A 13774-nucleotide genomic window follows, 5' to 3' on the forward strand; every position below is an offset into this window, starting at 1 on the left:
TTACAGCTCTATCTAAACACATTATTGTTGCTATGGTTGTGTTTGAGTATTAAAGCTTATTAGACGTCAGCTCTAAGCAGAGCAGTGGGTTATTAAAATGTGAATTCTACGCCTATCACCAGCCACAGTTTTCTTTTATTGAGCTAATATTTAATATAGCTGTGTGCTCCATATAAGTTCATTCTCATTATGTTTTGCCATTGTCAAAAGATTGGCCATTAATGAGTTTTGCTTGTATTAAATCAGCTTTATGAACAGTCGGCCTTTATTGAACCTGAATATGTTGCACACTCTCCTGATGACAGGATGACTTTTTACTCTTTAATTAAAAGTTCACGTATATTTGTATGAATGCCTGTCTTTTTGGTTTCGGAAACAGTCTCCTTATACATTTTGAAAAGAAATGGGTGGGCATCAAAATGCCACTTATAAAATCATAATCACATTAATTTTTAGTATACTTCCATGAACAAACCTGAACCATGACGATTGGCAGCTCTTACCAGCCTACATGCAACATGTATTTATGGTGTGTTGCCAGGGTCACAGGCTTTGGTGCATAAATGTAGCTGATTGCCAAGCACATCCCCATGGTGGGATAAGCAAAGGGATGATAGAAAATCACCCCACATCTTTTAATCTACTCTGGGGTTTACACAATCACCAGATATTTCTCAAGATAGAATCCATCCTATCAACCTCTCCTTACTCACTCCACACTCCCACTCTGAAACACATTCATACGCAAGATATACGTGGGAGAGCAAGCGAGCCCGTAACAGCCTCCTGTGCGTCACTACTGATTATTATAGCTACTGCACACTCTATCTGTGTTACATATAGTTGCCTCAGTTAGGTGAATGCCTTCAAAGACGTTACTCATAGTAAAGTGAAGTGATGCTGATGCAAAAAAAAGAAAAGTAACTGCTGTCCCTTCACTTCCTCACTCTCCTCCATGCCTCCCTCCTTCCTTCTATCAGTCTAAATCAAACACCAAGTGTCATCTGTCAGTCTGCTGGCAGTGTGATCTCAGTCTGCTGCAACATAAATAATGAAGAGACGTGTCTGTACCCTTGTCTGACTGTGTGTCTGCCTGCCATTTGTCTTTTTTTTCTATGGTGGTTTGACCTAGAGAAAAGAATGACTGAAATAGGGAACTAAAGGGACTAATAGACAGTTAAGTCTACTGTAAGCACTGGTTTGATCATTTTATTCATGCACTGATTGTCTCATTAATCTCTCGGACTCTCCCTCAGGACACTGTATCAGTCCACCGGCCAGGCTTCTACGCCGACAGGTTCTTCAAGTTCATGAGCAGCACAGTTTTCAAGAAGAGCTCCTGTGAGTTTAATTTGCATCGAGACAATGCCTTACATAGTCAGTACAGCGCCACAGGTGCAAATGTCAGATGCCCGTCCTTTGTCTCTTTTACTGCCGAGCCTTGACAGGAAAATCAGATGCAGCAGCTAACTGCCTTATTAGGCGCTGCTTCATGTCAAATGAGAGTTAAACATCCATTTGATCCTTGTGCGACTTTCTTTTTCATCTCCTTCCAAAGATTTTTACCCACAAAGAAATAATTCTTTGTAACTGGGGCAGGAGGGCAGATGTGATATTGTCATTTTGAAACCTTTTAGTTTCTACTACAACTCACAATTTAAATTCCCTCATTATGCTGCAGCCTTACAATGTAGAGATCCTGTGAATCATGTAGCCACTCAGAAATATGTTGCCACTGATTAACACGTCAGCTTCATCTGCTGCACTGATAGCTGTACTCAGTCGGATGTTTAGATCTCTGGGATTTTTTAAATTTTTTATGACTTGCAATTTTTATTTTTTAACTATAACATCAGACTGTAAATCAGAAAAAATATATAGTTTATTTATAGATGCAGAACTTTCCCAGTTATCCACTCCAACCCAACCCAAACGCAGAAATAAGAGCGTTCAAACCAAATACAAAGTGGCTTTCTTAAAAAAGAGTAAAGGAAAAAAGAACCCAATAGACATCTACTAGAAAAGGGGTTGTTGTAATAAAAGTTGATTTACTTAAACGTAGGTTTAATCTTTCATTCTGACAGAACATTATATACCATACCACACGTCCATGTTTTCCCGAGTTAATGAATGTGTTATTGTGCATTGTCCCTCAGCTCTGAAGTCATCGCCATCCAAGAAGGGCCGTGTGTCGTTGTCAGTGCCTAAGTGTGCTGGTCCTGGTGCAGCCTGGTCAGCCAGCCAGCTCCCCTCGGAGCGAGACGAGAACATCTACGACCTGAGAGGAGCTCGCAGCTTCCCGACACTGGAGGATGAGGGTAAATAACTCCTTTATAGTATACACTGTACACAAGATCACCAGACACAGATAATAGAAAAACAGAGGCCACTCCCAGATGCAGATTTACCAGAATGTACTACCATCAGTGGTTAGAGTTTTGACTTTGCCTGCAGACAGATAAAGTCCTGTTTTCTGTACAGTTCACTGCATCTCAGAGTAAACGGTAGTTCAGGTCACATTGAGAAGGAACGCAGCTTCTGTTCACGTGACATTTCGCAGTCTCCTTTTGTAAACAATAACATGTCTGATGGTTCCGACCCTTGGTGAATGACAGTTAGCTGTTGCCATGAGAATCAAAAGGCTACATAAGCAGAACATCGCTTCAGAAAAAGTGAAATGAGTGCTAAAATATAATAATAGTTGCGTGTGTGTCTCTCTCTCGTCCTGCAGGGCGACCAGATCTTCTTTCATGTACTCCTCCATCGTTTGAAGAGGCCACCACAGCGTCAATTGCCACCACCCTCTCTTCCACCACCTCTCTGTCCATCCCCGAGAGATCCCCTTCTGACACTGCCGAGAACCCCCGCTACAGGTGCCAACACACACACACACACACACACACTTTGAAACACTGGACTTGTACATTGCAATCAAATAGCGTAACATTCATTTCATATTTTTATGTGTCCAATAGAGGATGGAGCCGGGTTCGGACAGATATTTAGAAATGATGTTCGGGTTCGGGTCAGGCTCGGTCACATCAGCAGACATTGAACATTTTAAATTTAAAAAAAGCTTATTATGTAGGTGCGCGCCTGTGTTAACGTGCGCTTGTTGCCCCGTGTGCGCTGATGCACTCATCTGTTGACATTTCCGAATGCCTTCCTACAGTTGCTTAATAAAAGCGGGCTTTCCACACAAACAAACGTATGTGTCATTAATATGAGAAAAAAACGAGATTTTAACTGTGTCGGGCTCGGGTCGGGCTCTGACATAAATATCTTAATGCCTGTCGGGCTCGGGCCGGGTCCGGTTACTGCTCTGTCGGACGCGGGCCAGGCTCAGACAGAAAAATGCGGCCCGATCCGCACTCCAGTGTCCAAGACAGATAAATGCATTCACTGGTATGTTATATGTACGACAAAGTACAGTTGACATTGCAATTACTTTATTCTTATTGTTTAAGTTTTGATTCATTGGGCTGAAATGAAACATTTTCTTTCCTCTCACTCCACCAGTATTTTGTGTTAACAGGTCTCATTTCCACAATAGTGAAGGATTCTTTTGTTGTGGTAATCTGGCTAAATCCTTTAATTACAACTTCATCTTAGAAATGTCACATTGTGGAGTCAGTAGTTGCTCATGTGAGTGTTTTAAACAGCCACACCAACATGTTGCATGTCAGCTAGCTGCTGCAGTTGTCATACAGCATACAGCTTTGTACTAACACTATGTTCTCTGTCTCCAGGAGGCACACCCAGTCTCTCACCCATGACGGGAGGTGAGTCGGGGGCATGAATGCTACTTTCACTTCATAAACCTTTTTGAAGCAGGATTAACTGAGCTGTTTTTACAAAGTTGTGAGGCCTGCTAGCTTCGTGTTTTCACAGCTTTAGACATTTGTGGGTGTGGTGGGTGGGTAGAGGAAATAAATGTGAGGTCAGCCTGTTGGTCGGTGTGTTTTTTTTTTTGTTTTATGAGAAGGCCCGTTCTTCCTGTTGCTAAGATGTGGGCTGTGTTTGTTCTTCACGCCTCACACCTCTGTGCGTGTTGTTTCGTGTGTGTTTGTTTGTGTTCAGGACCCAGGAGGAGCTGCGGGTGCGTGAGGAGGATCAGCAGACCATCACAGTGGAGGTGGAGTTGAAGAGACGCGACAGCGAGCCTGCCCTTTCCGTTCCACAGCCTTCCCCTGAAACCAGGTACACCAACGACACAATGTTGAACCCAATGGATTTCCCCAGTAATGTGCGACCACGTCTAGATTCTACAGTACATCAAAACATGTCATGCAGTCTAATAAATGAGACAAATAAGACATGAGAGAAATAAATGCACTGCTGCAGGTCTGATGCACTTGTTTGTACCAATTGGGTAGATCACTCCTTTGTATTTAAGTTATTATTTGCCAAAATAGAACAATACAATTCACAAATGGTTTAATACTTTACAGCTCTCTTCTTTAAATCAATGAATTTGAGTCTTAACTATTAACTGAACAGACTGAAGAGACAATGTCATCTGAAGTCAAATCCTAGAGCTGCTTCTTAGACAATAACTAATGCAAGAAATCCTAAGAAGCTATGACAGCACCCATAATTATTTACTTAAACATGTTCTGATCCACAACTTCTGGAACACATGCGAAGGATGGTAATAACAATAGTATCAGATCCTTCATGACATGACAGAAATTCAAACTAACCAAAATGACTTGAATTATGTGAAAAGTAAAAAATATATTTAAATGAAAATGATGTCTCTTTGTCTCCATAATGTTAAATATACAGTATGTCCATATACACTAAATAGACCGTGAATATAACCATAACACACATGTCTGTATAGGATGACAAAAAGAGTCAGCTCTGTCAAACACTCTCAGTATACAGGATGGATAAGCTGTAGAGATCGTATGAGCCCTACACGACCTCGATCACCAACATGACTCAGTTTGACGCTGAACTATAAATAACCTGCTGTTTCATCTGGGCTCAGCCAGCTGTTAGATAAGCACATCTCACATGCCTCACATACACACACACACACACACACAGTTCCTGACATGTTACACGTAAACGCTGAAAGCAGTTTTATTGGACTCTGGGGTCCTCTGTTATGGACAGAAACATGCTGCAGGCATCTACATAATTAGGTCATGAGACAGCGCTCAAATGCATGTAAATATTTGCGTTGTGTGTACCAGCAGTGTGTGTTTATTTATGGGGCGACACTGCAAGGCAGACACGGGGCCGAGGAGGACACGGGGGAACCAGGCGGTAGAAATAGGGCAGTAGGGCGGGATGCCTGCAGGCCTGGGGCTGCTCCCATGAAGCTGGGATGACCTGACACTTTCCATGTTCTAACCTGGTTTTATAACTAAAGTTAGTTGGTTTGGCATTTTAGATTTATTTTAAAGTGAAACTGCATCAGAGAATGAAAACGCTACATCACATACAAAAACCGTTTGTGAAATCTGCATGAAATAAACTCAGTTCAAACAGATGGGAACATGGCAGTGGGGCTCACATTTTAGGTTAGGTCAGGATCAGGGTGTGGTTACCGAGGGAAACCAAGTGAATAATTGGGTCTGATGATGAGAAGGCAGTGGCTAGACTTGGTGGCTAGAGCAGCTGAGACAGCGACGGGCGACTGAAATAACCATCTGACTGAGCCGACTCCTCTGAGCTGCCTCACCTGCAGCTGGAAGAACTGGTTGGATGGGTGTGAGGAGAGAGAGATGGAGCGGAGAAAGGGAAATGGGAGGACTGAGACAAAAAGAGAAGATTAGACAGAAAGATTCATGTGTGAAGTAAGACTGGGGGGGTGAGAAAGACAAAAATACTCTTTGTAAATGAGAGAAAAAAAACTAAATATAGAGAAAGGGAACATCAGCAAATGAAAGATGGGGAGTGTGATATACAGAGAGACAAAGGTATGGTGTATGTACAGTTTTAAAGATATATCAAAATAAAATGAGAGATGGTGGGAAAGAGAGACATTCTGCATTGCAACCCCCATCTTATCCCCCTCAATTATTCAGCCAATCTCTTTGAGATGCCAACTCAGCTTGTTTGCCTCAGTGAGCAACTGCTGGGCTTTTCCTCTGGTGTAGCTGAGCTCAAACACAGAAGCTGAGAAGCTTTCTAATCGTTGATGATCTGGCCAGGAACAATAAAGGATTGTGGCAGCACAAACCTAGTTGGGCAAATATTTGAGCTTAAGCAGCTAAACCACCAACACCCACACACACACATCTGATGAATTTTAGCTCTGATAGCTTGGTCCTGTTCCTGTGTCCTGCTGCAGGAAAGTGGCTTATGTTAAGACCCAATTAATGGCTCTCAGTGTTGGCAACTGTTGTATGTGTGTCTGTGTGTAGGCAACCTTGTTTATTTTGTCCTTATACTACACAGAGCCGTTGCAAGAATGACTACACAATATTTCTATATAATATTCACAATATTATTTTTTAAATCATGTAACGTATTAAGGAATGTGCAGCCATATATACTTGTATTTCTACACCAGATATAAGGTAAAGATACTGTGCAATGTGAAATGGACAGGTGCATGTGTTCTCAAAACAACAGTAGTAGTTTGGCCTACTTATCAACACAGTCAACAGTTGCAGCAGCGGCCGTGACACAGGTCATGGGGGCAATTAACGTACCTTAAAACCCTTAGCATGGGCGCCTGGGTAGCTCACCCGGTAGAGCAGGCGCCCATATATAGAGGTTTACTCCTCGATGCCGCGGCCACATGTTCGACTGCGTCCTTTTGCTGCATGTCATTCTCCCCTTTCATGTCTTCAGCTGTCCTGTATGAATAAAGGCCTAAAAATGCTCAAGAAATGATCTTAAAAAAAACAAAAAAAACCTTAGCATGCGTGATTGGCTGAATTTGCATAAAAATCACACTCCTCAGAGTCTTGACATAGTCCAGTCTAGACACACAGAAGGGATACATTTGCACATTTACACAATGCACATTTTATAGATTCAGTGTGACTTACACTTTCTCATTATCTCTGATGTTAATTGTGAATAAACATCCATAAAAACGTTTAGAAATCATAGGAAAAATGCACTCCTTATAACGGCAAAACTTGCCTGAGAACTCAAGTTTTTAAGTTTTTTTCAGTATCAAAGTAATCCACTGATAGTTGTCTGTACACTTATGCGTACATTGCAAACAGGAACTGCTAAGCTAATTCTGCTTATTTTTGATGGTGCTAATTTGCGAAATGTAAATAAAATAAAAAACAACAACTTGTAGCCCAAAGTGTAACTGAATCCATGGCAATGTTACACCCACTGTTTACACCCCCAAAGCATTATTACGGGGTGTAGTTGTCTCAGTTTTGTCTAAGGGGGGTCCCACAGCGTCAGACTTTAAAAACCCCAGGTCAACACACTAACTCAATCCCATTTCCAGTGAGGTCGAGGAAGGAGCTGGCACAGAGGCTGCTGATGCCGCTGCAGCAGCACCCTCCAGCTCTTCACCAACACCTGAAGCGGCCTCCTCCTCCTCGTCTGCCCCAGCTGCTCCCTCTTGTTCAGGGGCAGCCAATGAAGCCCCGTCCAGTCCCAAGGTAGTGATGGAGGCAGACAGGGCCAGCCAGATGTCCGGTTCAGGGTGCACCAGCCAGGCTTCAGTCGATGATGAAGATGACGTGCCAATCACAGATATCTACTTTGTAAGTAAAGTAAAACCCTCAACACACACACACACACACACACACACACACACACACACACATTGCACATTGCACATTGCAGTGCATGCACACACACATTTACACTTTTAGATTCTTTTAAATCCCTGTTAAGAAAGTAAGCACATCTCAGACTAGGACTAGCTCCCATCACTTCTCATCTGTTTTTTCAACCAATCATCCTTCAGTGTCAATGTGTATTGGCTGATATAAGATATATTTGTAATAATCAATATATTTATAATCATAAAGTTAAGGACTCAGCTATATGATCTCCCACAGAGGCGTTGACAGAAGGACCACAGGAAGGGAGTAGCGACTCAGGCTGGTATGGGAACAACAGTGTGTGCAGTTATTGCTTGCAGTGTGTGGTGTATTAAGTTAAAGGAACAGTTTGACATTTTCGGAAATATGCTTATTCGCTTTCTTGCAGAGGGTTAGATAAGAAGATTGACACCACTTTAATGTCTGAATGGTAAAGTGAAAGCCAGCAGCCGCTTAGCTTAGCTTAGCTTAGTTTATTATAAAAGTGTGAAAGCAGGGGGGACTATGTGCTGGACTATTTCTTGGCTGGGTCTTTGCTGGTTGCCTGGCAACCTCACATTGATGACAAGTGTCCAGGAAGTTACTGCGTCTGGCCAAGAAATATCTGGCACATCTGTCGTTTTTGCACTTAGCTTTCTGTTGGTTTCATTTTGTACAGATGAAAGAAACAAATCAAACATGTTAGCTAGCTTTAGAGGTGCTAGTTGGCCGGTTTTCTTACTTTTGGACAGACCCAGGCTAGCCATTTCTCCCCATTTTTAGTCTTTATACTAAGCTAAGCTAACCGCCTGCTGGCTCTAGCTTCATATGTAGCGTACAGACATGAAAGTTGTAGCAATCTTCCCATCTAACTCACAGCAAGAAAGAATAAGAATAGAATAAGCGTATTTCCCAAAATGTGTAATTATTTAGTTAAACACATTGTATTGCAGGGTGCACTATGGTTTGGAGTGATTGCAGAGCATGTCATCCTGTCAACATCACTTTGGAGTTCCTGTCTAATATAATCGCCAACAAGGCCGCAGAAACACTTAGCAGCTCATTTTGTGTGGAAAAACAACTAAAGCTTTTGCAGTGTGCATGTGTTCAGTCTACAGAATCGTCCTTCTTAAAGCAGCTGGCTACCATTAGATAGTGTTGTGTTGGCAGCTCTTAATATGCCCAAAGGCACAGCTATAAATGAATGTATGGGTGTCAGGTGGAGGATAGAGAGGGCCAGTGATCACAGTTACAGATAGAAACGGTCCCACCTGGCCGCACTATTACTGGGTTTTTCTTATCAGGAATCAAACACCCTCTCACCCTGTGGATCGAGAAATCTTAATGGCCAACAGGTTAGTCAAAGAGCTCCCTTAGTTATCTAAGAACCCTCTCGTTTGACTGTCTCTGGCTGATGCCTTCTTCATGCTTCAAAAGCCGGTCACTCTCTGTAGCAGCAGGGGCTCTGTAGCGCTGCATGAGGGGAAGGGACTGAAGTGTAACTACACAGAAACAAGCTGCAGGTGCTGCGGTCACAAGGGGCTTCTAGGGACTGGCCAAGTGAAAGTAAGTTGTTTCATTAGCTGTTAACACGCTGCCATAGATCCAAACTGAGGTTGAAAGCTTCATATGTCTTGTATATGGCTTATGGACAGGTACATTTAAACCTTTAGGATCTCTGTGGCTTCACTCAGCAGCTCAGTCAGTCAACTCGCCATCTGATCATCCTTTGTGCTCCCTGTCTGTTTCTGCCATCGTCATCATCACTTTTGACATCCCACACAAATCACGTTTCTGCATGGCCGCTCAACCTTGTTTTTTTCCATTGCTAAATGCCTCATGTGCTGATCCACAACTTTCACACGGAAAAAAAGCAAGAACCACTGGACAATTTCAGTGTTATTGTAAAAAAAAATGTATTATTGTGAATTGTCAGTATTTTCAGTTGACAGTATTTTGTCAAGGCAAAAATCCGTTGCTTACATAATTGCTGCTTGTACATTTATGTCTATTATGATTGTAAGAGAGAGGAAAGCAAATTGCACACAATGCTGCAAAATAAAACAGACTGAGTACAATCACATTTGATATGCTTTAACTTGGCTCTGTGCATTTGAGCACATTTCCTTTATTTTATTATAGGGTTTGGTTTGCTAGCTTAAGTTTTTGCAAGAGAAAATAAATCAGATGTCAGTCCTTATAATGCCGAGCAACTTGCATTTCTTTTTATACATAACAAAATGATGCGCTGCTGCTGTTAAGTGTACAGACGATCTGCAGGATTGTCCAGTTGGTGTTAAAGGGTCATATCTTTCAAAGCTTTAAATTACACAGTAAGTGTACAAGGAAGGGTCAGTGAAAATGTTTCAATTTTCATACAAGACATGGCTACGACGGAACATTAGGGCCACATCAAGGGAAAAAGGAGGACGATTTTTTATTTATTTTGCATTTTGAGAATAAAGTTGAAATGTCGAGAATAAAGTCGACGTGTCGAGAAAAAACTTGATATTTCAAGAATCAAGTCGGACTTTTGAGAATAAACCAAACTACTAACTTTACCTATAGTATTCTACAAAATGCATGAACTCTTTCTCTTTTAGCGCATAAACACAGTATGGTGATAAGTATTAGGACTTTGAAGAGATTGTGCCGAAAATTGCGTCTGTTCAGAAGGAGAAACCACACAAACTTGGAAGAGGTGGCCGTATTCCTGCAAACTGAAATAGCTTGTAATGGACAGATGCAAGGGTATCGATGGTTACACCTACGTGCAATACAGAGAGGATATGTTGTATCACAATACACAATAAGACAATTGATCAACTTGTTTGATCCTGAAGGAGTGGCGCTCAGGCGAGCGCAGCACTCCAAGGATGTAACCCATATCTATGGTGCTGCCTACATGGCAGCTGGCATGGCGGACAGTCGCTCTAATGTGATTAAGTGATAAAGGAGTTGAATTTATTCTCGTCATTTCAACTTTAATCTCGACATTTCGACATTATTCTCGAAATGGTATAGTTCAACTTTATTCTCGTCGTGTTGACTTTATTCTTGACATTTCGACTTCATTCTCGAAATGCAAAATAAATTTAAAAAAATCTTTCTCCTTATTTTTTTCCTTTGATGTGGCCCTAATGCTCTGCCCTACATGGCAGCGTTTGTAATCATGTTACTCCATGGGAAAAACACAGCACATCATTCAGCTGTGAGATTGGAGCGATTGCTCACGTCACAGAGGGACACAGGTGTGTGTGTGTGTGTGTGTGTGTGTGTGTGTGTGTGTGTGCGTGCGTGTGTGTGTGTGTGTGTGTGCGTGCGTGCGTGTGTGTGTGCGTGCGTGTGTGTGTCTCGTCACTTTACAGGTTCCTCAGAGTGGCTCGTGACTAAATTATTCAACCAGTATCAGCAGTCTCCACATTCACATTCCATGATTCCCGCCCTGCCCTCTTTCACCTCTGTCCTCCACATCTAATTTTATTTTCTTCTTTAGTCCGCTCTCCCTCATCGTCACTTCTTCACCTCCATCATCTATCCTGCTCTGTCCAATTCATACACAAGCCCCTACTCTTAAATCATTTACACCTTCCCCCATTTCCATCTAGTCCTGAAAAAATAAAAAATAATATAATTCTCCAGTTCTCGGTCTTTTTCTCAGTCCTGTGATTGTCAAACACCGTGGGGCGTGAAAACAGAATGACTGCCAGACTTGTTAATCTATCTGGTATCACTGACTCATCCAGTGTATCTCTGCTGGGTGACACACATTCAGAATAATCCAATTTCCATTTTCACCTCAGCGTGCTTCTTTATTTTCCACTTTTCTCACTCCTCCTCACTTCCTGTCTCTCTTCATCTCTTCTTTGTTTGTCCCTGTCCCACACACACCTATGTTGTCAGTTTCCTGATGGGAGGACCTGGGTGGTCTCTCCTTTCCGACAGAGGAGGAAATGCCAGTCCAGTTTACCAGTAAGTGAGAACTGAGTTAGATGGTGCTAGTCTTGTCGGCGGTCGCTGCCTTGGTATTAGACTAGATTAGTCAAGTGCATAGCTGTTGGTTTTAAGAAACATAAATTACAGTGTTTCTGTAGTTTGTCATGGTTTGCGTGATGTATTCCCTACCGGTGTTTTTGTGATTGTGTTGAAACTAAAACATAATACCTACTCTCCACATAGTGAAGTGTGGGAGGCAGGTAAACACAAAACATCTTATTTGACAGTTATTCCGTTACTCTTGTATTCATCTTCTTTGTAATCTCTTTTTGATTCCTCGCTCTTCCCCCCATTGCACCTGTGTGGATAGAGCGTTAGCTCCAAGGTGCTGGGCTGTGTGTGTGTGTGTGTGTGTGTGTGAATGTGAATATGTGTGTGTGACAACAACCCATCTCCATCACCATCACAAACATTCCGTTGCAGCTGCTTCCCTCTCTTAAAGGGCCGGTACCTAAAATAAGAAGAAACCTACTTTTAGAGACATTATGCAAAGAGCACTTGTGCTTGTTTGACAAGGGGGGGGACACGACATCATGTTCTTGTGTTTTGCTTTGACTGAGGATGCGCTCTGTGTCTGTCCTGGCATCCTGGCTCTCTTCCCATTCCCACTTCCTCCTCCCCGCTCCTCATCCTCCCCGTTTGGCTGATGCAGCGACTCATCCCTCGCTCTGCACACTTCACCTTGCTTCCCAAGAGTTAGTCCAAATGGAGCAAACACTAAGAAATCTCATTTAAACACGTCAGCAAGACCCATCCTAATATTGACATGCTTACAGCACTTCTCTGTACCACTACAACCTGTTATTTGCCAAATTTTTTTCATCTCTGTGTTCAAGTCTGCTAACCGCCAAAAGGATTAACACATCCTTTTACACTCTATTAACATTTTTACACCTACTTGATATGTCAAATTCACACTTTCCGATGTCTCTCAGCAACATTTCCTCCTATATGCATCCCTAATTTTCATTTCCTGTCTTGTCTTTTCTTCTCCTGTGATCTCCCGTGTCTTTTCTCCTGCCTGCCCCTGCTGCTTGTCTCTGTGCCTCTGGCCTTTCCTCTGTCCCTCTGGCCCCCTCTGCTGTGGTGGGTGTATAAAAACAGCCTCAAGACGACAGGACCTGGGTGTACTCTCCGCTACACTATGGCTCAGAGTCTAAGGCCCTGCCAGATGGGGATTGGGAAAGAGAGACAGTAAGTGAGAAGCATCGGACTAAAATATAAAGGACAGGGAAAAAAATCCCTTAGACGAGGAAAAGAAGTCAGTTGTGTTCGGTCTTCATTTGTGGTAACAAGGATGGAAAGGATCAGGTGTAGCTTTACCTGCGTGAGAAGCTTCTACAGTAAATGTAAAACAAGCTTCTCATTTTCAAAAGTGCTTGCTCTGCATCCAGAAACCCATGCCAACATTACAGCATCCATTCCTCATTACTAAGTGGGTGGAAATGGTCACTTGCAGCTCGCATGACCATTTAGTTCCCGACCAGCCATCCTGTATCCCTCCAACAACAAGCTGCTCATCGGCCTGCGTGAAGCCGCTACACTCATGCATCACCACATTCCCACAGCTCATGCTGCTAGGCGGTCACACTAAAGATATGTAGATTAAACTCACAGAGGAGTCACGATTTACAGAATGTGGACATCATTAGGCAATGTGGGTGACTTTTTTTTTATGCAATTATATATTAATGTAAGCATTTTTTAGTCAATTAATTTTACTTAAAGAGTTTAGAGTTTATTTCCAGTGTTAAGATTTAAATGTTAAATGCCACTATTTGACTGCAATTATGTAGCTGATACGGATGAATTAAAATCCAGAGCATTACAGAAAAACATTAACCATTAAAGACATCTTGCATCCTTCCCAGCACCCCTACCCTCTCAAAAGTAGGCAACAAATACACAACTCAAAGACATATTCACAAAAATAGACAGAGACAAGCAATAGAATCCACATCAGAATTAAAATATTTCATATTGGCTCAGGAAATTCTTACTTCACAGCTGCTCACTCAGAAACTAACACTCTGTTATGG

At 42.3% G+C, this 13774-nt stretch overlaps 1 protein-coding gene across 3 annotated transcripts in view; it reads left to right on the forward strand.

Annotated features, from left to right (window-relative positions):
• pip5k1ca (phosphatidylinositol-4-phosphate 5-kinase, type I, gamma a) overlaps positions 1-13774 on the forward strand; it is a 51877-nt gene that overhangs the window by 35012 nt on the left and 3091 nt on the right. The window contains exons 11-17 of one of the 3 annotated variants that reach the window (XM_078259318.1): positions 1257-1341; positions 2157-2318; positions 2732-2873; positions 3750-3782; positions 4081-4200; positions 7436-7697; positions 12840-12929. In XM_078259318.1, coding sequence (XP_078115444.1) covers positions 1257-1341; positions 2157-2318; positions 2732-2873; positions 3750-3782; positions 4081-4200; positions 7436-7697; positions 12840-12929 — 894 coding nt within the window. Of the gene's footprint in view, positions 1-1256; positions 1342-2156; positions 2319-2731; positions 2874-3749; positions 3783-4080; positions 4201-7435; positions 7698-7997; positions 8044-12839; positions 12930-13774 lie in introns of all 3 variants that reach the window. The other 2 variants (XM_078259319.1, XM_078259320.1) reach the window with 2 other exon arrangements.

Source organism: Sander vitreus, chromosome 9 (assembly GCF_031162955.1).
Source record: "Sander vitreus isolate 19-12246 chromosome 9, sanVit1, whole genome shotgun sequence".
Lineage (NCBI taxonomy): Eukaryota > Metazoa > Chordata > Actinopteri > Perciformes > Percidae > Sander > Sander vitreus.